The following is a 26,004-nucleotide window of genomic DNA, read 5'->3' as shown; positions in this document are numbered from 1 at the left end:
GTTGGCACAGTGGTTATGGCCTGCACTTTATGGTTGTTACAGTGTAGAGTTGCCGCCAATGACTGTAGAAAACATGGACGACGCGACAGCGCCTCCTCCCATTGTGCAAAAATGAAGCCAAAATACCCCGCATATGGAGGCTGCCATCTTGCATTTTTGGAGCCAGAGTCTGCGCAGTAGTGACTTGAGGTGGAGCGACTGTGTCACGCTCCCGCCCACACACCCGCTGGACCTGACCTCAACCACGCCCCCCTACACTTTTTACGTAGCCGGTCTGCTCCAGTTTATTTGCTGATGGGTTTACTGCGACTGACTACTCGTTCGATTAAGGTAAATACAACCATGTCACTGTTATGAAAAAGACACACAGCTTAACATCTTATAGTTCTACAACATCTAAAATCACTCTGTTGTTAATTCGTTTGCTAGATTAGCCGCTAGCATACTCTAATACTCTGTATTATTGAAGGATTCAGCACTCCTTACGTTTTGTTATCCATTTTTAGAAAGCGATAAGATCAGCTATATACTCCACAGAGGCCCAGAGTTACTGTTAATATTAAAAATGTAATGCTGTCCTTTGTCTGTGAAGGTTCTCAGTCATCCAGGTCATCGTAGTCAAAGGAGCTTGCAAAGAAAAGCGTCTGGACTTCTTTAAGTTACTTGAAGACGTTTCACCTCTCATCCGAGAAGCTTCTTCAGTTCTAAGGTCAAATGGTGGAGAGTCCCAGATATAAACCTAGTGGGAGTTTCCCCCCACAGAGGGACAAAAGGATCCCCTGATGATCCTCTAATCGCCTGAGCCAAGGTGTGAAACTGGGTGTGGGTCCCAATCAGCCAGAGTTTCGGGTGAGTTCATTGTGAAACCTGGCCCCACCTTATCATGCGAATTCCTGAGATCAGATGGCCCAGGATGTGAGTGGGCGTTAAGGCGTCTGGGAAGGGATCTCAAAACTGGATTATAGATGGCAGAGAGTTGGTGTCGTAAACCACCGCCTCTGTTCAAAGAAGGTCGCTCACAGTGGACATAGATGGCTTCTTTCACTCCTCTTTCAAACCATCTGTCCTCTCTGTCCAAAATGTGAACATTGGCATCCTCGAAAGAGTGTCCTTTATCCTTAAGATGCAGATGGACTGCTGAGTCTTGTCCTGTGGAGGTGGCTCTTCTATGTTGTGCCATGCGCTTGGAGGACACTCTTTCGAGGATGCCAATGTTCACATTTTGGACAGAGAGGAGCCCCAGCTTGGACAGTCTCGGTCGTTGTGTCCTTGGGCAAAACCCTTCACCCATTGCCTACTGGTGGTGGTCAGAGGGCCCGGTGGCGCTAGTGTCCGGCAGCCTCGCCTTTGTCAGTGCGCCCCAGGGTGGCTGTGGCTACAATGTAGCTTGCCATCACCAGTGTGTGAATGGGTGGATGACTGGTTGTGTAAAGTGTTTTGGGGTCTTTAGGGACTAGTAAAGCGCTATACAAATACAGGCGATTTACAGAGAGTCCATATTATATCAACAGCTACATTCACCCTGGGGAGAAACTAGTGAGGGAGACCATGAGGACTAAGCTGGGTTTCTGGGGTCCAGAGGTTTGGAGAAACTTCTTCCCTTTCTTTCATCACAGCTGTCCTGTGCCAGAAGTTCTGTTGACCCACTGAGAGAGGCTTCATTTGAGAAACACCAGGAAGACTGACGCTCATCGCATTGATCAAGCAGGACTCATGATCTTCACAAGCAGCTCACTCACAGGGAAATCTTCAGCACTCCTCCGTAGGCCTGCCCCAGGACATGGATACACCCAGCATTTCATGAACACTGTGATGGAGACCTTTGGTTTGTGTAATGTTATAAATACTCAGTTACTCCCCAGAGGCTCCGGACTTTTACATAAAGATATTATATTCAGTCCTGTAGAAAGTTATATATTTAAAAATATATGATCCTCTCTGGTTACTATAGTATGAATAACTCTGAATTACTTTATAGTAAATAACACACTATCTTCAAAAAACTGTGAAAAATTCCAGATCACAAGTTTGATCACAAGTGACGACCTTTGACCTTCATCAGGTTTTATTTAATTGTGTCAGAGAAAATCAAATGTGCTCATCATGCAGCTGAGTACATCGAGTGTTTAAAACGGAAGATGTGCAGGTCTGAGATGAGCAGCTCTCTGAAACACCAAACTGAGGTCCTGTTAATGCTGATATATAGTGACACAGTTATAGGGGTGATTAATCCTTTTGACTTTTTGTCTTTAACTTTATCAATAAAAGAGCTGCAGCTTTCACTGACAGCACATGTGGTACTTTAACCTTTGTACTGTTTTCATCAGTTAATTTTGCAGTTAACATGTGAAGATGTTGGATGATCTGTCTGCTTCAGATCCTGGGTATGTGAGGACAGCTCCTGTAATCACAAAGAGAACACAATCATCACAAACTGAAATACAAAGTTTATACACACACACACACACACACACACATACACATACATACATATATATACATATATATATATATATATATATATATATACACACACATATACATATTAGGGGTGCAACGATACTCGTATCGATATTGAACCGTTCGATACAGTGCTTTCGGTTCGGTACGCATATGTATGAACAATACAAAATTTGTAATTTATTTTATCAACTTTCCTTCTGACGATGCTGTCTGTGTTGAGCGCTCAGTGAATCTGCGTTCGACTACTCCGCCTAGGCTGCACTGTCCAGCGCAGATCCACTGAGCGCTCAACACAGACAGCATTGTCAGAAGGAAGAGCGCAGGGCAAGCTAGCGAGACAGAAGTTAAGCTCTCCTTGCAACATGGCAAATTGAACCTCCCCCACCCTCATTCAGATCTGGCGTTTGGAATTATTTTGGTTTTCATGTGAGGTATGACCCTGAAGGTAAGCGCGTCATGGACTAAAGTAAAACAGTATGTTGGATGTGCCACGCAATGCTCAATTACATGGGTGGGAACTAGTGTGTTAGCACAGTTAGCTCGTTAACGTGTTGGCCGTCTAGCCCCACGCAGGGGTAGCTCGTTAACGGAGATTTGCCGTGTTGTGGCGTTAACGTCATTTCAACGAGATTAACGCTGACAGCACTAGTGGGAACACAACGAATATGACTGCACATTTACGCCGACATCATCCTAGTGCAAAGACAAGTGGAAGCACAAAAAACAACAAGCATGCATGCTACAAACTTTACCCGAGTCATTTAGACAGCCGTTAGCACATGATTCTCCTTATGGGGACCTGATATGTTTAATATTGTGGCGAGCTCAGACAAGGAGGAGACGGAGGTATCGTTTGGTCTTGCTTCCCGTGAGCTAGCCAGGGAGCACAGCCGTTTATTGACATCTGCAGAAGAACACTGCCGCTAGCTAACTGCTCAGCGCAGCAACCGCACAGCAACAACAACACACAGGGCGCCCTCTGACCCCGGAAGGACACACTGTCGCAGCGAGAAGGCGTCACCCGTTACTATGGCAACATAAACAAAACATAACTGTACAAACAGAACCCCGAACAGCCCTGACCCGCTACACAGCCCCCACCTAAGGGGTCAGTCGTCCCCGACGACCCCATTGCCCCACACAAAGTCCTGCAAATGTCCAGGTGCCTTCTTTTGGCGCACCGGCCGGTCACGACCGGCGGGGGAAAAGTCACTCGGGTCAGAACATGGGGTGCCACCATCATCCCACTTCTGACACCAATGTGGCGAGCTCAGACAACGAGGAGACGGAGGTGTCGTTTGGTCTTGCTTCCCGTGAGCTAGCCAGGGAGCACAGCCGTTTATTGACATCTGCAGAAGAACACTGCCGCTAGCTAACTGCTCAGCGCGGCAACCGCACAGCAACAACAACAACAACACACAAGGCGCCCTCTGACCCCAGAAGGACACACCGTCGCAGCGAGAGGGCGTCACCCGTCACTATGGCAACATAAACAAAACATAACTGTACAAACAGAACCCCGAACAGCCCTGACCCGCTACAATATGCTGCTGAGAATATAGCCCAGAAGAAGCGTATAGTATAGCTTTTATTTTGGAAAGAGACATTTCTCTGTAATAAACTCTCTTTTCCAAAGATGAGTGATTCCTCAATCAGATACAGGGCTTGCAAAATCGCTAGCCCGATGTCCCGGGGCTAGCGATTTTTCCAGTCGGGCTACCAAAATCTATCTCTGCCCTGCCCGTCGGGCTATTGTAGGAAGGAAAAATATATGTCAATGCTTTTGCATTCTTTCGGAAATGTAGCTGGGTAATTATGTCATTGGCATCGGTGAGCCACTGTCAATATGTGACATATTGAAATCGCATTTGAATTTGCGCTTGTTTTTTGCTTTCACTTTGCAATCGCGCGAACTGTGTATAGAGAGCGACAGCACTGATTGGTGAGTGATGATAATTTGCGCACCAATTCCTCTGACATCGTCTTATCAATCGTTAGCTTACTATGCAAACATGACAAGTGAAATCTCCCGCAGCAAGCTTAAACATATGAGAGGTTGATCGCGCAGAGAATCGCTGACCGTTATGTGTGTGTGTGTAAAAGCAGCAGGATATATATTTTAGTTCTGCTGAGCCAAATAAGACAAGTCAGGGTGAAGAAGTGACAGCCAAAGAAAAGCTTACCACAAAACGGAAAAGTTATGACAAATCAGACTATAAGGCAAAAAGAAAGTGCAGCTTTATGGTTTCATGGACAAAAGAATTTCTGTGGCTGCAATATGACGAGCTATATAACTGGGGCTGCACATAAGTGGTCTGCAGGTGCGCATTCGCTGTCAAAAAAAACCCCAAAAACGCGCACAAGATATGAAGTTGCAACGCGTGTTTGCATACATAAGATTTTCTGGAGGAGGACAGACATTTGTTTAAAACTCTTAAAGATGTCGAAGAAGCTCCTTTAAGCAATTACTTTGGTGTTCCTCCACCTCCAAAGAAATGTCAGAAGGAGTCCGAACCACAAAAGAAGCGCGTATTCTCGGAAAAGTGGTTGCAGGAGGTGAGCTGGCTTCAAACAAATGATGAACGCACAGAGATGTGGTGCAGAATGTGCCGTGAAAATCCCACTCTAGCGGACAAAAACAGTGCTTTTTATATGGACGCAAACGCGCGTTGCAACTTCTTATCTGGTGCGCGTCTTTTATTTTGACAGCGAATGCGCACATGCGGACCACTTATGTGCACCCGTGTAAATAACATAATGTTCTGCCGGGTGTGTTGTTGGTTTTCTCTCGATTTCTGAGTCGACAAGCGCCTTTGTTACTGGGACCAGTCATTTTAAGAAAGGCCCCCATTAGAAGCCATGAGAAATGCAAGAAATGCATTATTGCTCAGTCTGCAATATCTTTCCCAGAACAAACACCAATTGCAAATAACATACTAAAAATAAACCTGAAAAATCTGTTTATAACAGCGTACTATGTTGCAAAGAGTGAACTACCACTGGCAAAATTTAGCAGTCTTTGCAAACTTCAAAAAGCAAATGGCCTAGATCTTGGTTCCACTTGTTTCTTACCCGTGACTTCAGTGGAAATTTCAAATTCAGGATCTGACACAGACTGATTCATGTCCTACACAGTTCTTACAAGTTCATAGAAATTTCTGTTCAATTAGAACCAAGTATTTGAGTTGATGATTGTAATTTTTATACAATGTTGTAATTTGTTTTTCAACAATTTTTTGATTAATGTTTTGTTTCCTTTACAATATTATACATTAAAGTATAATATTGTAAAGGAAACAAAACATCAATCAAAAAATTGCTCTCTTTTTTATTCGGGCTACTTACATTTATTTTGGGCTACCAAAAACTGAAGAGTCCCTGCCCGAAGGGCTACCAGGGATTTTGAAATTTTGAGAGCCCTGAGATATATTAATTTTTTTAATTACTTTTGTTTCAGCAATATTAAATTTAAAAACTGTACTTTTGAGTTAAAATATATATTTATAATTTTAATAAATGACAAATTAAAAAGGCATGAACATTTTTTTTGTATCGAAAAAATATCGAACCGTGACACCAAAGTATCGAACCGAACCGAACCGTGAATGTGGACATCTTTGCCGCCAGTGACAAAGACTGTACAGGGAGTGCAGAATTATTAGGCAAGTTCTATTTTTGAGGAATAATGTTATTATTGAACAACAACCATGTTCTCAGTGAACCCAAAAAACTCAGTAATATCAAAGCTGAATGGTTTTGGAAGTAGTTTTTAGTTTGTTTTTAGTTTTAGCTATTTTAGGGGGATATCTGTGTGTGCAGGTGACTATTACTGTGCATAATTATTAGGCAACTTAACAAAAAACAAATATATACCCATTTCAATTATTTATTTTTACCAGTGAAACCAATATAACATCTCCACATTCACAAATATACATTTCTGACATTCAAAAACAAAACAAAAACAAATCAGCGACCAATATAGCCACCTTTCTTTGCAAGGACACTCAAAAGCCTGCCATCCATGGATTCTGTCAGTGTTTTGATCTGTTCACCATCAACATTGCGTGCAGCAGCAACCACAGCCTCCCAGACACTGTTCAGAGAGGTGTACTGTTTTCCCTCCTTGTAAATCTCACATTTGATGATGGACCACAGGTTCTCAATGGGGTTCAGATCCGCTGAACAAGGTGGCCATGTCATTAGTTTTTCTTCTTTTATACCCTTTCTTGCTAGCCACGCTGTGGAGTACTTGGACGCGTGTGATGGAGCATTGTCCTGCATGAAAATCATGTTTTTCTTAAAGGATGCAGACTTCTTCCTGTACCACTGCTTGAAGAAGGTGTCTTCCAGAAACTGGCAGTAGGACTGGGAGTTGAGCTTGACTCCATCCTCAACCCGAAAAGGCCCCACAAGCTCATCTTTGATGATACCAGCCCAAACCAGTACTCCACCTCCACCTTGCTGGCGTCTGAGTCGGACTGGGGCTCTCTGCCCTTTACCAATCCAGCCACGGGCCCATCCATCTGGCCCATCAAGACTCACACTCATCAGTCCATAAAACCTTAGAAAAATTAGTCTTGAGATATTTCTTTGCCCAGTCTTGACGTTTCAGCTTGTGTGTCTTGTTCAGTGGTGGTCGTCTTTCAGCCTTTCTTACCTTGGCCATGTCTCTGAGTATTGCACACCTTGTGCTTTTGGGCACTCCAGTGATGTTGCAGCTCTGAAATATAGCCAAACTGGTGGCAAGTGGCATCTTGGCAGCTGCACGCTTTACTTTTCTCAGTTCATGGGCAGTTATTTTGCTCCTTGGTTTTTCCACACGCTTCTTGCGACCCTGTTGACTATTTTGAATGAAACGCTTGATTGTTCGATGATCACGCTTCAGAAGCTTTGCAATTTTGAGACTGCTGCATCCCTCTGCACGATATCGCACTATTTCTGACTTTTCTGAGCCTGTCAAGTCCTTCTTTTGACCCATTTTGCCAAAGGAAAGGACGTTGCCTAATAATTATACACACCTGATATAGGGTGTTGATGTCATTAGACCACACCCCTTCTCATTACAGAGATGCACATCACCTAATATGCTTAATTGGTAGTAGGCTTTCCAGCCTATACAGCTTGGAGTAAGACAACATGCATGAAGAGGATGATATGGACAAAATACTCATTTGCCTAATAATTCTGCACTCCCTGTAGGCAGACGAGTCTGGTCCAGCACACCATCGACACCGGCTCTGCTCAGCCCATCCGTCTGCGCCCACACCGGCTGCCCCTCTCAAAACGGCAGGTAGCGGAAGAGAAGATCCGTGAGATGGCTGCGGCTGGGGTGATCGAGCCGTCCAATAGCCCATGGGCGGCACCCGTGGTTCTGGTGGGGAAGAAGGATGGCAGCCCGAGGTTCTGCGTGGACTTTCGCCGTCTCAATGCAGTCACCAAGAAGGACTCGTACCCGCTGCCGCAGATCGACGACGCCCTAGATTACGTTACCGGCTCTAGTTGGTTCAGCTCCCTCGACCTACGCAGCGGTTACTGGCAGGTGGAGCTAGCCCCTGACGCAAGACCTAAGACTGCATTCACCATTGGACAGGGGCTGTGGCAGTTCAGGGTCATGCCATTTGGGCTCTGCAATGCACCAGCGACGTTTGAGAGGCTGATGGAGAGGGTGCTCGTGGATATCCCTCGTAGCCGCTGCGTTGTGTACCTGGATGACCTGTTGGTGCACGGTGGCGACTTCGACAGTGCACTGTCTCATCTGAGCGAGGTCTTGAGTGCCATCCGACGAGCTGGGCTGCGGCTCAACCCCGCAAAATGCCGGCTGTTGGCGAGAGAGACCACGTTCTTGGGCCATGTGATCAGCGCTCGAGGTGTCGCCACTGACCCCGCAAAAGTGGCTGCGGTCCGGGACTGGCCGACTCCCTCGAACGTCCAAGAACTGCGGAGCTTCCTGGGCCTAGCCTCCTACTACCGTTGGTTCATCAAGGGGTTCGTGACGATGGCCAGCCCCCTCCACCGCCTGACTGACAAGGGACAGCTGTTTGGCTGGGGGGAGGCCTGTGCTGCTGCTTTTGCACAGCTGAAGGAGGCCCTCACCAGAGCCCCAGTCCTGGCCTACCCCGATGCCCGGCAACCTTTCATTGTAGACACTGATGCTAGCAATGTAGGAGTCAGGGCGGTCCTTTCCCAGCAGGACGAGGCTGGAGAACGGGTGGTGGCGTACTTCAGTCGTGCCTTGGGGCGAGCCGAGAGGAACTACTGCGTGACGCGGCGGGAGCTGCTGGCCGTAGTGCTAGCGGTGCGGCACTTCCAGCCATATCTGCACGGCTGCCGGTTCCTCCTGCGCACTGACCATGCATCTCTGACTTGGCTCCTGAACTTCAAACACCCAGAAGGGCAGGTGGCCCGCTGGCTGGAGTCCTATGACTTCGAGATCCAGCATCGGGCAGGTCGACAGCATGGCAATGCTGATGCCCTCTCCAGACGGCCCTGCGTAGTCGTTGAGTGCCGCTACTGCCTGCAACAGGAGGAGCGGGCCCATGGTGGTGTTGCACCGGGACAGGCTCTCACCATACCGATCGCTCGCTCCGGCAGACGCCGGGGCAGGGGATGGTGGTGGCACCCCATGTTCTGACCCGAGTGACTTTTCCCCCGCCGGTCGTGACCGGCCGGTGCGCCAACAGAAGGCACCTGGACATTTGCAGGACTTTGTGTGGGGTAATGGGGTCGTCGGGGACGACTGACCCCTTAGGTGGGGGCTATGTAGCGGGTCAGGGCTGTTTGGGGTTCTGTTTGTACAGTTATGTTTTGTTTATGTTGCTATAGTGACGGGTGACGCCCTCTCACTGCGACAGTGTGTCCTTCCGGGGTCAGAGGGCGCCCTGTGTGTTGTTGTTGTTGTTGCTGTGCTGTTGCCGCGCTGAGCAGTTAGCTAGCGGCAGTGTTCTTCTGCAGATGTCAATAAACGGCTGTGCTCCCTGGCTAGCTCACGGGAAGCAAGACCAAACGATACCTCCGTCTCCTCCTTGTCTGAGCTCGCCACAATATATATATATATATATATATATAAAAACACCCAGCACGCCCCTGCGGGCGGTTTATCCTTCAAGCTCGGGTTCTCTACCAGAGGCCTGGGAGCTTGAGGGTCCTGCGCAGTATCTTAGCTGTTCCCAGGACTGCGCTCTTCTGGACAGAGATCTCCGATGTTATTCCCGGGATCTGCTGGAGCCACTCGCCTAGCTTGGGAGTCACCGCACCTAGTGCTCCGATTACCACGGGGACCACCGTTACCTTCACCCTCCACATCCTCTCGAGCTCTTCTCTGAGCCCTTGGTATTTCTCCAGCTTCTCGTGTTCCTTCTTCCTGATATTGCTGTCATTCGGAACGGCTACATCGATCACTACGGCCGTCTTCTTCTGTTTGTCTACCACCACTATGTCCGGTTGGTTAGCCACCACCATTTTGTCCGTCTGTATCTGGAAGTCCCACAGGATCTTAGCTCGGTCATTCTCCACCACCCTTGGGGGCATCTCCCATTTTGACCTCGGGACTTCCAGGTTATACTCGGCACAGATGTTCCTGTACACTATGCCGGCCACTTGGTTATGGCGTTCCATGTATGCCTTGCCTGCTAGCATCTTGCACCCTGCTGTTATGTGCTGGATTGTCTCTGGGGCATCTTTACACAGCCTGCACCTGGGGTCTTGCCTGGTGTGATAGACCCCAGCCTCTATGGATCTTGTACTCAGAGCTTGTTCTTGTGCTGCCATGATTAGTGCCTCTGTGCTGTCTTTCAGTCCAGCTTTGTCCAGCCACTGGTAGGATTTCTGGATATCAGCCACCTCCTCTATCTGCCGGTGGTACATACCGTGCAGGGGCCTGTCCTTCCATGATGGTTCCTCGTCTCCCTCCTCTTTCTTGGGTTTCTGCTGCCTGAGGTATTCACTGAGCACTCGGTCAGTTGGGGCCATCTTCCCAATGTATTCTTGGATGTACCTTGTCTCATCCTGGACTGTGGTGCTGACACTCACCAGTCCCCGGCCCCCTTCCTTCCGCTTAGCGTACAGCCTCAGGGTGCTGGACTTGGGGTGAAACCCTCCATGCATGGTAAGGAGCTTTCTTGTCTTTATGTCAGTGGCTTCTATCTCCTCCTTTGGCCAGCCTATTACCCCAGCAGGGTACCTGATCACGGGCAGGGCGTACGTGTTGATGGCCCGGATCTTGTTCTTACCATTCAGCTGACTCCTCAGGACTTGCCTGACCCTCTGCAGGTACTTGGTGGTTGCAGCCTTTCTAGCGGCCTCTTCATGGTTCCCATTTGCCTGTGGGATCCCCAGGTACTTGTAACTGTCCTCTATGTCTGCAATGTTGCCTTCTGGTAGTTCAATCCCCTCAGTTCTGACTACCTTCCCTCTCTTTGATACCATCCGACTACACTTCTCCAGTCCGAACGACATTCCAATGTCATTGCTGTATAGCCTGGTAGTGTGGATCAGTGAATCGATGTCTCGTTCACTCTTGGCATACAGCTTGATGTCATCCATGTACAGGAGGTGGCTGACAACTGCTCCGTTCCATAGTCGGTATCCGTAGCCAGTCTTGTTAATGATCTCACTGAGGGGGTTCAGGCCTATGCAGAACAGCAGTGGGGACAGAGCATCTCCTTGGTAGATCCCGCACTTGATGGTGACTTGTGCTATGGGCTTGGAGTTGGCCTCTAGTGTTGTACGCCACATCCCCATTGAGTTCCTGATGAAGGCTCTTAGGGTCCCATTGATCTTGTACAATTCTAGGCATTCCAGTATCCAGCTGTGGGGCATTGAGTCATAGGCCTTCTTGTAATCAATCCAGGCAGTGCACAGGTTTGTCAGTCTGGTCTTGCAGTCTCGGCTGATTGTTCTGTCTACCAGTAGCTGGTGTTTTGCGCCTCTGGTATTCTTGCCAATTCCTTTCTGTGTCCCGCTCATGTATTGGGTGTTTTTATGGGTGTTTTTATATATATATATATGTGTGTATATATATATATATATATATATATATATATATATATATATATATATATATATATATATATATATATATATATATATATGTGTGTATATATATATATATATATATATATATATATATGTGTGTATATATATATATATATATATATATATATATATATATATATATATATATATATATATGTGTGTATATATATATATATATATATATATATATATATATATATAAGTATGATTTGTAGCAATCTTCCTTCCAACACAGTGTGTTTGTTGTGATTCATGGCCTGCTAAAATGGTGCTGCTCTCCCATAATGCATTGCGGCGTGACGTCAACTCTAATGCCCTAAAGGTTGTCATGTGACATTTGTGGTATCCCACATGTGGTCTCTTATTGGAATTTCTTTGTCAGTGACATTAACTGGAAAAGAGTATGGACAATTCCTAACAAGTATCTGGTAACGAATAAAGTGAAGGAAGTTTCATTTAAAATACTGCATAAATGGTATCCTGCTAATCATTACATGACAAAGTTCAAAAGGGACATAAATGTGAACTGTGGATTTTGTGGAAGCCATCCTGAGACTGTGCAACACCTCTTCTGGATCTGTTCATATGCTAGAACATTTTGGAAAGACTTCAGTAGATTCATTGCTGGACATCTATATAAAGACTTTACTGTGAAATGGGAAAATGTATTTTGTTTCTTTCGAAGGCAAAAAAAAAAAGAAGATGTTTACTTTATAATAAACTTGTTAGTTATCTTAGCTAAATTTTATTTTCACAAATGCAAATACAGTAACAAAAAACCTAATTTTAAACATTACTATAATGATGTTTTATGTTACATAAAATTGATTAGTGGATCACTTAACAAAAAGGCTATGAAAACTATTACTATTTGTAGTAATTACAAATTATTTGAATGTTTGTTATTCTTTGTATCACACCCCCTGGCATATGTTAATTTTGTACTAATTGTATACATGTTCTGTATACTGTTTCTTAATAAAGTTTAATATTTAAAAAAAAAAGGTGACATTTGTGGACGCTGGTATTTTTTTCCAGGGTGTACCCTGCCTCTCGCCCTATGACAGCTGGGATAGGCTCCAGCGCCCCCCGCGACCCTGAAAAGGATAAGCGGAAGCGAATGGATGGATGGATGGTATTTTTTTACTTGGAGAATTTATCAGTAAAGTTTCAATCTCTGTCACCCCCTCCTCCCCCCAAAAATAAAAGTACGTGTTATTGCCAATGACAGTAGAAAACTGTCATTGGTTGTCACACCTACTCGCAAAAAGAGTACAGGAGGACTAAAATAGTACCTTCTCTGCGCTTCCTTCATCGTATTAAAAAGCATACTTGAACGGAAAACTATGGGCTCAAAATGCGGTCATAAATATTTTGTACTTGTAAATCGGTTTTGTACTTGTAAAAAAGATTTGTGTGTGTAAAAAAGATTTGTGTGTGCATAAAAAAGATTTGTGTGTGGACTTAGCCAAAAAAACCCTGCAAGTTACAACTACGAATTTTGACCCCATTTTTCTTCCTTTCATCTGATTGGTGAATGTCGTCAATCACAAATGTAACAATCCAATCAGAGAACAGATGGGTTTGGCTGTCGCAGGGGCGCTTTTTTTGAACTGCAGGTCTTTGAAGGGAATAAATGCCCTTTTACATGCCAACCCAGCGCACGAAGGAAAACAGTCTGTGGTCGTCCGAGTTTGGTGATTTTTGTGTCACAGGACTACGTGTTTAATACAGGGACTTCCGCAGCCTTTTCAACAGTGCTGCGGAGGCAGGGGGGGGGGGGGCAGTGTTTTGGAAATGACAGTCTTCATTACAAAGCTTTCTTCGTTATGAATTAGCATACATGTTTTTATTGAACATTTGAAGAACTAGCAAAAAAAACAGAAACTCTTGTAGTTCACATAAAGTCAGCGATAAAAACAACAAGGAGCAGGTGCATCTAGTACAGGTAGAGCTGCTGCAAAAACCCACAGAGCTCAGCAGCCAGCAACAAATTCTGGATCCTTTGCTTTTAGTTAGCAATTAGCATTAGCAGCACATCCTGCATCCGATGTGAAGGGACTTTTATGCTGCGCGCTGTGACTCACAGCAATGGTCCCGGGTCAGCCCTGACGTTGTGTTAAACTAATCCTAAAGTAATAATGGTATTTCTAACCACTGACATACCACAACTTTATCCTTTCAACAGCTGCTGAAAGTAAGGGGACCTAACTGCTATCGGATATTTATATAGGGCTTTGGAGCGTGATGTCACGGGGGTGGGCGTGGAAAGGATTTTGGCCCAATCCGCCATTTTGGGGGTCTAGCGCAAGTGAAAAGGGAGCGAAGGCACACACAACAGCCATGGTTCGTATTTGCTGTGTGGTCGGCTGCAATGTTCGATTGCACAACACCGGCAAGAGAATAAGCTTGAAAAGGGTTTATCTTTTCATTCTTTCCCAACCTGGAAGCAACATGAGGCAGCTCGTGTATCGATGTTACCAAACCAAGGCGTCTAGCCTGGATAGCAGCTGTGAGACGAGCTGACGTGCAGTTCTCTTCCATCTCCAAATATCTGTTGGTGCTCCAGACATTTTCATTCCGGTAAGTTCTAAATATGTTCATATCACTCTTTATAGCCTATTAGTTTCATTTTCAATGCACTCTGAGGTCATAGCAAATTAGAACAAACATCCTACTGAGTGATTTTGCAGAACTACCTTCTATTTATAGAGTTGCTAATTATTTGGCATTATTGCAGCAAACCAGCCGATGAAATGGATGAAACATCATGACTGGGTCCCAGCGCTACACAAGGGACCTGCTTCAAACATCACCATGCCAATCAGATTACTTCTTCCATGTGAGGGTGAAGAGTTGACCCTCCTGGATAAGATGGTGAAGGTTTGCTGCATTTGGTGAACAGTGTGATAATAAAACCAGGGAAGAATGAAACCTGCTTCTGATAAATGTTCTTAAGTCTTGTGCTGTTATTTTTTCAAAAGATACAGTAAATAAAGTAATGTTAGTAGTGGGTGATATCATGTAAACACTCATGGTTTTGTGTAAACATTTTGTCATTTGTAAACTATAAATGACATGGATTTTACACTGTTACTGATGTGATGTTCTATAAAGTGGTTTTAATAAAATAAAAAAAGAGGCAAAAATTAGTTTGTTTCTTTATTCAACATTTGAACAGTGGGACTCAGTCAGTACATATTCAGTAAATGCAAATTATTTACACGGCAGCGCACTTCAGGCATAAATCTAGACCCCTAGATAAAACATTATGGCATTATAGCAGTGACAACTCCTCCACAGTAGCAGGTGGGAGTTTTCTTTTTTGAGGACGGCTCCTTTTACCTGTCACTACAGATGGTCTGTTTATGTTTTGATCAAGAGCCTTTTTTTAGGCAGCTGAAGAGGAGAAGTCCATCTTATGGCCAACCTCTGGCTGTATCTTGGTCACATTACCCAGCAAAACCCAGTATGCAGGTTCATCTGTAACAGTCCTTGTGCCACAGATCAACACTGCTGCTTCTACATTAAACAGAAGAGCAGCGACATGGCTGCAGGTCTCTGCGACTCCGGCCATACAGGTGCAGTGGGCGGCTTCAACCTTCCCTGTGATGCTCACAGTGACCCATGGCTGCAATGCTGGTTCATTCAGTCTTTGAGAGTGCAGGACCTGAAACACACACAAAGTTCATTTAAAGACAAGAACTATGAGCCAAGGCCGACGTAAATGTGTTTAATCTACTTTATCATAAATGTAACAAAGTGTTTAGAAAGTTAGCACATACATGTCATTTTTCATTTCTTTATGTGTCCATCTATAGAACGCTGCATGTTATAGTGTAAATCTGCCTGTTCTCTTTCAGAAACCTGCCTGCAGAAAATGAACCTAAAGTATGTAATGCAAGGATGTCATCACTTTAGAGATGGAGAAAGCATAAAGTGACAATTATGAATCACTTAATATGATAAGGATATTCTGCAGGTCATTAATCAATGTATAAAACTAAAATAAAATGTATTTTTAGTGACACAGGATACAAACATGGAAGCAAGATGTGTAATTAGGATTATTTATAATAAATATGAATAAATTAGTGCAATTTCTTTAACCATAAAGAATAACTAAATCCTTCAGGACAATGTCACATCAATGCACTGAACTCACTATGTTATCCACCTAACAGCCTCCACATGTTCTCACTGTAATTTCCCCTCATGAATGAATTTATGCTGCACTAATCTGAATGTTTGGAGGGAAATCAAACGCATTTCACTCACTGTACTCGAGCTGACTTACCTTTGTTTGAATGACGACTTGTACGGCGCTGACTCCACAGACAAGGTACGAAAATATGTCACGCTACGTCAATAGCGCTAGGTGTTCGGGGTTTCTACTCCACGGCCATATGTCATACGGGTCCACATTTCCAATGCACGCTATTTTCTGCAAGTACCGCTGCTTCGCCTCTTTACGCAATCGGTCTCTATACAGTTCATTCTCTTTTGAGCTGCTTTTAAGCATCTTTCTTGTAGTCGTCGTTCCAACACAGTGTGTTTGTTTTGATTCATAGACCCCGAAAATGGCGCAGCGCTCCCACAATGCATTGCGGCGTGACGTCAACTCCAAAGCCCTATCCGGTTGTTCAGTCTGACGTCACTAGCCGCGTCTGGGTCTAAACTCCGCTGCAGCTCCATATATCAAACGATCACTATGGCATTACTGAGAGTTGAAAAACTGTCTAAAGTCTTTCATCTTTAATAAAATGATCAGCGTTCTGCTCTACCAGGTGTAACAATTGAGTTTAACATCCAGGCATCCATGAAAACGGAATTTATGACATTTAACGGAGTTAGAAGTTAGCAGGGAGTTAGCTCGCTAGCTTCTATCTAAATACAATATAGCATGTCCTGACTGCGGGGTTTTGGAAACAAATTAAAACGTACAGCTCTGTTATCACTTCCAGCATAAATGAAGACAGAAAACTAAACAGCAGTGACGTTTGTAAGGTTACTGAAGTTGGGCTAGCTGGTATATAATGATGTGCTACGTGACCGCTAGCGACACAGCTATGTTAGCATAATATAAACAAGCTAACTTTTTTTCCACTCGATAAAAGTTAACGTGAGTGTTCTCGGTGGTCAGAAACAAATGTAATTGCATGGCAGGATGCTGTAAAAGGACCAAACTTCAGCCAGGAGAACAACTGAGATAATCCATCCACAATACGAGGTTAGTCATTCATATACTGCTGCATGGGCTGGGCTGTAGTTACATCCTAAGGTTTTAAAAACTGAGCTTAAATAAATGATTAGCGGTAATAAAAGCCGAGGGAGGTCAACCTGGATCACTGACTGTTTTAGGAGCTTTTTGAGATCAAATAGAAGAAAATACATAACATTAAACATGTTAACAACACAAAAGCCATATTAAACGCAGACTACTTTAGGCCCGGAAGTAGGATTCGTCGCGTCATCACTGAACAACCGGATAGAGATTACCCTTCAAGGACCTGCAGTTCAAAAAAGTGCCCCTCCGATAGCCAAACCCATCTGTTCTCTGATTGGATTGTTTAATTTGTGATTGACATGACATTGACCAATCAGTTTAAAGGAAGAAAAATAGGGTCAAAATTCGTATTTGTAACTTGCAGGGGTTTTTTGGGCTAAGTCCACACTCAAATCTTTTTTACACACGCACAAATCTTTTTTACACATACAAATCTTTTTTACGCACGCACAAATCTTTTTTACACATACAAATCTTTTTTACGCACGCACAAATCTTTTTTACACATACAAATCTTTTTTACGCACGCACAAATCTTTTTTACACATACAAATCTTTTTTACAAGTACAAAACCGATTTACAAGTACAAAATATTTATGACCACATTTTGAGCCCATAGAAAACGTTTCCGATGTTATTCTGTGGATGTCTGCGCTTAATAAGTATAATTTAAACGACGCTGAGACTCGGTATGAGACATGAGTATTTCTCTTAAGCTGTTTTTCATACTGAGCAACATCTACGCATGCGTGAAACCCGTATTGCACGTTATGCTATTTTAGGTTTTGCATTTAACTTTTATTTATTATTACCGTAGACTGCAAACAGATAGTGTCGACCTGGATTTGTCGGTGCATTAGTGAAGTGGAAGTGTTTGGTACAATTGTGGTGTTTTCTACAATCACTGGCATGAACTAGCTTGACTTTCTTTGGTCACATGATGCGACTCCGCAGAAGTCACCTGATTTGTTGTGCTGCTAGTAAGGAAAAAATGGCTGCTCACTTGTCGTACGGTAGAGTGAATTTAAACATATTGAGAGAAGCAGCACGAAAAGAGCTTCGAGAGTTTTTGGACAAATGCGCAGGAAGCAAGGTGACAAACCCGCATACGCCTGTGAAATGTGGTCCAAACACTGGTAGTGGTACTCAATGTGGTCTCTGAGCCTCAGCGTTACCATGAGACTGTCAGTTAACATTATAGTCATAGTTTTATTTTGAATGTGTAAAACAGTACAGATAACGCAGACATATATCTGTATAGGTGCGTCGTATTATAAAGTATTCGAGCTAATAGCTAAGTAAAAGTTAGCAAGTATCGCCTGACAGAACATCTTCAGTTCTGCTTACTCACGATTCAAAGCTTTGTTTGTTCTTACTCTCTTACTTTAGGCCATTGTTTGGGACGAATATCTGACGGGACCGTTTGGACTAATAGCTCAGTACTCTCTGTTGAAGGTAAGTGCTTTCTGTTTACAAACCCATTTCTAAAAATGTTAAGAAGCTGTGCTTTGTGGGAATGCAATAATTTGCAAATCTCCTAAACCAATACATAAATAGAAAACGTCAGAGCTTTATATTGTTTAATGAAAAAATATTAGGCCCTTTTGAATGTGATGGCAACAAGACAACTGAAAACGTTGGTACACGAAGAACAGTCTGGAAAAGTAATTGGTACTAAAATGAAATAGCTTGAGGAACATTTGGTAACAGGTCAGTAACATGATTTGTACATATCAGCCATAGTTGAACGTGATCCAGAAATGCTACTGTCTGCTAATGTAAAATGCAAAGTGGAAAACTATTCTGTGGTCAGATGAATTAAGACTTTAAATTATTTTTGCAAAACGTGGATGTTGTGTCCTCAGGACTAAACAGGAAAGGCAGCATCTGACTTATTATCAGCACTTTCAAAAACCTGCACCTTTGATGGAGCTGCATTCATGCCTGTGGAATTGGTAGTCTACATATCTAGCAATGCTGAAAACAGGTTTGACATATGCTCCTATCCAGACTGGATAGGACAGCAGTCTTTTTGCACATTTCAGCAAAAGACTGCTAAACCGCATTAAGCATCTATTACAACAGCATGCATTCATAGTTGAAGAGTCTACTGAACTATCCTGCCTACATTCTAGACTTTTCACCAGCTGAAAGCATTTGGCACATCGTGAAATCAAAAATACAACAAATTAGACTCGAAACTGTAGAGCAGCTAGAATTGTATATCAGACAAGAAAGGTACAGTGTTCCTCTCCTAAAAGTCCAGCCGCTAGTCTCCTCAGTTTGTGGTAAAGATACCCATGCCCTTTTTTGAGATGTACTGGTGTCGCCAAATTAAAAATAATCAAATATTTTTCTTGGTCCATTTTCTTATTTTAAATCTTTTATGTTTTCTGTTATTTTTTTAGTGTAAAAGAAATATGTGTTCATGGGATTTTCAAATCTTGGAATTCTGTATTTATTTGCACATTATTTTTTGGAAGTGTTTGCACAATTTATGTCTAAATTAACTCAGACAACAGACAAGGCCCACGTCTTATTATCTAGTTTCTTTTAACACTAATGTCATGTGTCTAATGTTGCTGAGGGTGTTGTTTTAACTTGTCGTTTATTATGGTGTGTTCAGGAACATGAAGTGGAAAAGATGTTCACCCTCAAGAATGGGAGGCTTCCCCCTGCTGATGTCAAAAATATCATCTTTTTTGTCCGGCCCAGACTGGAACTTATGGACATCATTGCAGACAATATAACTAGGTGAGTGTATGTGTCTCAACTTCAATCTGCGATAAAGACAAGGTTTTGTTTTCTTGTCCTTTCTCTCACTTTGCATAGCTATCCACACTTTGCAACATGAATTGTGCTACTCTTTAGTGAGGATAGACACCATTCATCCCGAGACTTTCATATTTTGTTCGTGCCTCGGCGGAGCATGCTGTGCGAACAGCGGCTGAAGGAGCAGGGCGTGCTGGCCTCTTTCATCAACATCGATGAGTATATCCTGGACCTGATTCCCTACGATGGGGACCTGCTGTCCATGGAGTATGAAAGTGCTTTCAGGGTGTGTTCAGGTTGCAGAGTACAAATATATATCATATACTTGCTTTGGTGGAATCTCTCATATACACATAAATTACTCCCCTTTGTCTCACTCAGGAGTGCTACCTGGAAAATGACCAAACAAGTCTGTACCACACAGCCAAAGGCCTCATGACCTTGCAGGCTCTGTATGGCACCATTCCACAGATATATGGGAAAGGAGAATGTGCACGGGTGAGCATGGTGTAACCTGCAATAATTTCTGTTTTATATGAAAGCAGAGGCTCTGCAGCAGCGAGGTGAATACAGTTTTCTGATAAACAAATGCTCTGCTTGTTATCAGCTCGTTGCCAACATGATGTTGAGGATGAAGAGGGAGTTTGCTGGCAGTCAGAATCAGATTCTGCCCGTGTTCGATACCCTTCTTCTCCTTGATCGTAACGTTGACCTGCTCACCCCTCTGGCCACACAGCTCACCTATGAGGGTCTCATTGACGAGATTTACGGAATCAGTAATGGTATGAATAAATCAATTAGAGTTCTTATTCTTATGTTTGCATGTTGAGCCTCAGTAATATTTATTGTATCTGACATCTGCATATCCCGCTGTTTCTTTTGCAACTTTATTTTTAATCAAAAAGCAAAGCAGGATTACGCTTGAACATTAAAATTAATCTTCTTTTTTTCTCCAATATTTGACATATTGTAGTGTTGAGGTGGAGGTTAGTTTCTCCAGCAGTTTGATGATGTCTGCAGTCTAGTGATCCTTGTTTGGATGCTTGCCTGCAGACATTTCTGTGTGGTAGCTTTTCATGCAAGTAGTGTTACTATCCTGAGCCATAAGTTTTTCAGGGATTATTTTATTTTTAGCATTTTTTTTTTTTTTTAATTCTATGCTTTCACTCCAGGTTATGTCAAGCTGCCTCCTGAGAAGTTTGCACAGAAGAAGCAAGGTGAAGGGAGTAAAGATTTGCCGACCGAGCCCAAGAAGTTACAGCTCAACTCAGCAGAGGAGCTGTATGCGGAAATCCGGGACAAAAATTTCAATGCTGTTGGAGCAGCACTAAGCAAAAAAGCTAAAATAATATCTGCCGCCTTTGAGGTTAGCCTTGTTTTGGATACATTTTTGCTTTTTTTTCCTTCTTTGCTTACATGTGGTGATCATAGTGTGAAATTTCCTTCATTCCAATCCGGGTACTTTCGGGGAGCAACATGAGATCAGTTTCAGATATTCTTGCTAGGCCAAACAACAAGTAAAGGAGTGCTATGGTCCAGTGCATTATAACTGTAGCATGTCAAAGCCTTGAATTTTATTACTGAGGTGTTTTGTGTGATAGTGGTTAAAGATTATTTGGATGCTGCATCATGCTTGTTTCATCTCTTCTTGTCTCTCAGGAGCGCCATAATGCCAAAACGGTGGGAGAAATTAAGCAGTTTGTCTCCCAGCTGCCTCACATGCAGGCAGCCCGAAGCTCACTGGCTAACCACACTTCTATTGCCGAGCTGATCAAAGACATCACAAGTGCGTATATAATCCAATGCTTTCCCATCAAATCACATTATGTTTTTTAGCATACATCTCGCTCAGTTTTTGGCTTTAAAGTCTTTAAAGACAACTATTTCCATCAATATCCATTACTATGTAGTAAATCATCTATCATCTCATGTTTCAGCATCCGAGGCCTTCTTTGATAATCTAACAGTGGAGCAGGAATTTATGACTGGTGTTGACACAGACAAGGTATTTTTCATCTAGTTACCTATTTTCCTCCCTAAGATAAGTTGTTACACGTTATCAAAAACACGTATATATTAGATAAACCTGTTCAACCATTCTCACACGGCCTGCAGCTCCATGTATTTAGGCTACGTTCACACTGCAGGCGAAAGCGCATCAAATCCGATTTTTTTGACCCTATGCGACCCATATCTGATCATGGCATGACAGTGTGAACAGCACAAATCCGATATTTTCAAATCTGATCTGGGTCACTTTCGTATGTGGTACTGAATCCGATAGATATCTGATGTTTTAGAAAGTGACTGCTGTTTGAACGGTCAGGTCGCATTTAATCCGTCTTTTACGTCACTGACACAAGACAGATGCCAATTATCAGCTCCGGAGAAGACATCGCGAACGCCTCCTGGCCATCACATGTAGATGTTAGTGAAACTGCTGGGAAGACAACGTTGGAGAAATGTGAACATGTTATTTGTACTGTATAATCTGCAGATTCTGACAGAAATCTGCAACTATCCTTTAAAGCACCGCTTCTCTCTAAAACAGCAATAAGGATAATTATTAGGTTATTTACATTATTATGTAAATAACAAAATAACTTAAAGCAAAAATCGGGAGAGGTAAAGTCCAAAACAAGTCTTTATATTAAGGGCCATCAGTCAAACAATACTGTTTGCTCTGGGTCTAAACAGAGCGCGTTGTGTGTGACGTCTTCTTTTGCAGATGCGGGCCGCTTTGAGGGTTCACACTAGAGAGCGTTTGCTGTCACATTTTATTTGTAGTGTGAACAAGCAGACAAAAAAAATTGGATTTGATCAAAAAATTGGAATTGAGCATTAAGACCTGCAGTGTGAACGTAGCCTTAGATACTAAACAAACTGAGCATCTGAATGGGAGGAAAGGTGATGTAAGTGGCTTTGAACATGACATGGTTGTTGATGCCAGATGAGCTGGTATGAGAATTTCACAACTGCTGATCTCCTGGGAGTTTCCCTACACAACCCTATTTGCATCCTTGATGTACACCCAGCAAATCTGCAGCAAGTTTGTGATGCTTTCATTTAAATACAAACTAAAATCTTTGAGGAATGTTTCTTCATGGTATAGATCCAACAGGGTTTCCAGCACCTTGTTGAATCTATACCATGAAGAATTAAGGCAGTTCTGTAGGCAAAAGGGAGTCCAATCCAGTAGTTGCAAGGTGTGTTTTTATAGGTGCTGTTTCACAGGATTTTTAGTAAAAGTTCACTAAACACCCTAAAATTATGTGACTATGCAGGTGAACACGTATATAGAAGACTGCATTGCCCAGAAGGATCCCCTGATCAAGATCCTGCGTCTGGTGTGTATGCAGTCAGTCTGCAACAATGGCCTCAAACACAAGGTGATGGACTACTACAAGAGGGAGATTCTCCAGGTAAAGACATAAAGAAGCTTTCTCTGCACCCTTGGCTGAATCAAAAAATGATTATTTGCTGTGTCATAATTAAAACTGGATGGTTTTGAACTTTTTTCCTCCCCCTGTGTGAAGACCTATGGTTATGAACACATACTCACGCTGAACAACCTAGAGAAGGCTGGTCTTTTAAAGCCACAGACAGGCTCACGGAATAACTACCCCACTATTAGAAAAACTCTTAAACTGTGGATGGAGGACGCCAATGAGCAGGTACTCAATATACAAAAAAAGGAAAGCAGTTAATGGATTAAACTCATGAAAAAGCAAGGGCTGACGTTTGTGAGTTTTTCTGTTCTTTCAGAATCCCAACGACATCTCATATGTGTACAGTGGCTATTCTCCTCTTAGCATCCGACTGACTCAGATCTTGGCACGGCCTGGGTGGCGCAGCATCGAAGAGGTGCTGAAAATGCTTCCCGGCCCACACTTTGAGGAGAGACAACAGCTCCCCTCTGGGCTCCATAAGAAACGTAAGGACTAAGAGAAGCTAGGACTGCTCTTTGCCCTGCTGCTCACAACAGAACAAAAACAGCCGCCCTCCTGCTCTGTGTAGATAAGACACAGGATTTGTTTATGTCAGATGCTGAATAGCGGCAGATTTATGGCATGTAGCCAATGGTGCCACATAGCCACTGTTAGCTTGTCGTTTTTTTGTGTGCCTTTCTTGATAGAAAGGCTGAAAAACCACTCTGTGCTTGATTTGTGAGTGACAGCCAGTGTTTTCCTTTTGTTTTCCTCCATCTTTTCATTTTGGCAGTAGTAGGTGTTGCACTGATGTGAATAATGAATTTAATTATACACTCTGTTTGAAATGTGCTAATTAGAACTGTGTTTGGGCATTAGACAGTTGACTTGTTGCTACATGCCTGCCTTGCATTAGTTTTTAAAGGTGATAATAGAGGACTCTAATCTGGGGGGAGTGTATGGCTAAATAAGGGTTTTCACATTTTTTTAAAAAATTGTGCTTTAACAGAGGGTGGATTGCTATTTGCTTTACATTGAGCTGTGTTTTATTAACATTTATATTTGGTAGTATTTAAAGGATTTACCAGGTCAGAGTGGAATTAAGGAAAAACAATAAAATATCCTTTGCTATTGTTAATATATTTAGTTTTTATGTTGCATTTTAGTGACTTGCATCTCCTCTCAATGTCCAACAGGCCAGCAGGGAGAGAATCGGACAACGCTGGTGTTCTTCCTCGGTGGTGTGACGTATGCAGAAATAGCTGCTCTCCGTTTCCTCTCTCAAGTGGAAGACAGCGGGATGGAGTATGTTATAGCCACCACAAAACTCATAAATGGCACAACTTGGATCAAATCCCTCATGGACCGCCCTGAATCCCCAACACAATGAGTCACCTGCACGTACACCTGGCCACATCAAAAAGCCCATCTACCAGAAAAGCTCAGCTACTGTTTTTTTTATGTCCACATCACTGTCCTGCAGGTGTTTCATTGATGTCTCTTCCGGTTTAAAGAGAGACCGGCTCTTTCAAAGTTGCCCTGTGAAAATATCTTTATGTCAAAGTAACTGTTACCTACTATGGCACTGCAGCCTTAGGCATTTCCACTTTCTAATCGCCTGAGTGATGCCACCCTTTGTTTTGCAAAGTCCTGTTTGCAAAGTCGGATGTTTGTGTCGGCCGTTTTCTTTTCTTGATGTGTTTACCGTGGGTTGGTCTGACTGAGAAATGCTCATAGTACAGCAAAACGTAGCTCTGAAGCATAGCTTGCTTTATCATCTGTTTTGCCCTAATCAAGAGTTTAATTAGAATTTACAAAATTACACATTTTTCCTTTTCTAAAAGAAAAAAAAAAGGCTGAACAAGCAATGGAGACAATCTGGTGATTTTTATTTTATTTAATTTTTTTGCAGAGGACTCTTCCCCCTGCTGGACATTAGAGAAAAAGCAGGTTTAGGGCAGCCGGAGGCTACATCTGTCTTTTATATACATTCCATAATCTTTACTGTCCTCCCTTTGAGTTGCGCCCGTATCGTGCAATTTAAAGGTTTATTGATGTCTAATGAACTTTGTCCTTTGGTTGTGTTTCTGTCATTGCAGCTATTGCTTTTCTGCTACTGTATATATACTGTATATAGAATTAAAACATATTTGTGATGCCATAGAAGAGTAATGATGCATTTGATTTGCATTTTTGAAAGCTTTTGTAGTTGTCTTTTGTTTGTTTTCCTTTGCTTGGATTAAAAATGACTAAATAAAGTCTTAAACTATAATTAGTGTCACATTACTTGGTCATGTGATACGCCATTTTGATTATTGTAAATTGGGCAATTTTTTGGTAAGGAAAGCTGATTGCAAGCGGATGAAAAGCAGGGATGAGAGTGTATTCCTCAGCAGTGCTCCAGTTCTCTGAAGGAGCAATTAGCGCAGTAACAGGCCTCCTGATCATCCGATAATGGCCCTGTGCTGTCTGGAGAGCTCAGCCCACGGCAGCCCATGATTTGACAGCACAGGACACTGATTGAATTAGGAGGCCATTTGCTCCATGTTCCGGTAGAGGATAACTCTGCGGCAGGAGGGTGTTTGATCTCTGTATCAGTCAATACCTTCTCCGTGCCTGACGCTATATATATAGGGAGACCTGCTGACAGCACTCAGATATTTTGGTGACCTCTGTTTGGCTAATCTTTGTAGTTTTTCCTTCATGCTGCTTGTGTAAAAGTCTTGGAAACTACTTTGGTAAATTATTCAGAGAATACTTAAATCTGTAAATTTTGGCCTGCTGTTTCCTTGAGGAGCAGGTGCAACAACACTTTTATTGCCATTAAATAAATCCCAGGGGATTCAGATCCTTGTGATCAGTTTTTCCTTTTGGCTCCTCCTCTCCCACAAGGGCTTGAAACGCTCAAGACGGCACACATCAACTTGGACTTCAGGGCTAGAAGCACAGGAGCCCTTCTGATCAGCTCCTGTCCTGCTGCATCAATACAAAGGTGTAAGTGTTTCATTTTTTATAAA

The 26,004-nt window shown here is 43.1% G+C and overlaps 1 protein-coding gene and 2 long non-coding RNA genes across 4 annotated transcripts in view; 2 read left to right on the top strand and 1 right to left on the bottom strand.

The window, feature by feature from the left end:
• Positions 1-208: 208 nt before the first annotated feature.
• On the top strand, positions 209-1,967 carry LOC308403694. Its single transcript, XR_013972959.1, has 3 exons — positions 209-330; positions 593-849; positions 1,617-1,967. It is a non-coding gene; the product is annotated as an uncharacterized lncRNA (long non-coding RNA).
• Positions 1,968-2,133: 166 nt separating this feature from the next.
• LOC308403693 overlaps positions 2,134-26,004 on the bottom strand; it is a 46,004-nt gene continuing 22,133 nt past the window's right edge. The window contains exon 3 of one of the 2 annotated variants that reach the window (XR_013972958.1): positions 2,134-2,401. This is a non-coding gene — a long non-coding RNA (uncharacterized lncRNA). The remainder of the gene's footprint in view (positions 2,402-26,004) is intronic. The other variant, XR_013972957.1, reaches the window with a different exon arrangement.
• Positions 17,697-24,844, top strand: vps33a (VPS33A core subunit of CORVET and HOPS complexes). Its single transcript, XM_080894023.1, has 13 exons — positions 17,697-17,880; positions 18,177-18,242; positions 19,414-19,541; positions 19,659-19,845; positions 19,941-20,057; positions 20,167-20,341; positions 20,732-20,925; positions 21,219-21,345; positions 21,497-21,564; positions 22,844-22,981; positions 23,096-23,233; positions 23,325-23,493; positions 24,184-24,844. The coding sequence occupies exons 1-13, from the start codon at positions 17,725-17,727 to the stop codon at positions 24,375-24,377; spliced, it is 1,857 nt and encodes a 618-aa protein (XP_080750149.1). The 5' UTR covers positions 17,697-17,724; the 3' UTR covers positions 24,378-24,844.

Source organism: Rhamphochromis sp. 'chilingali' (assembly GCF_963969265.1).
Source record: "Rhamphochromis sp. 'chilingali' genome assembly, chromosome: 10".
Taxonomy (NCBI): Eukaryota; Metazoa; Chordata; class Actinopteri; order Cichliformes; family Cichlidae; genus Rhamphochromis; species Rhamphochromis sp. 'chilingali'.
This window is presented reverse-complemented; position numbering and strand designations above follow the sequence as displayed.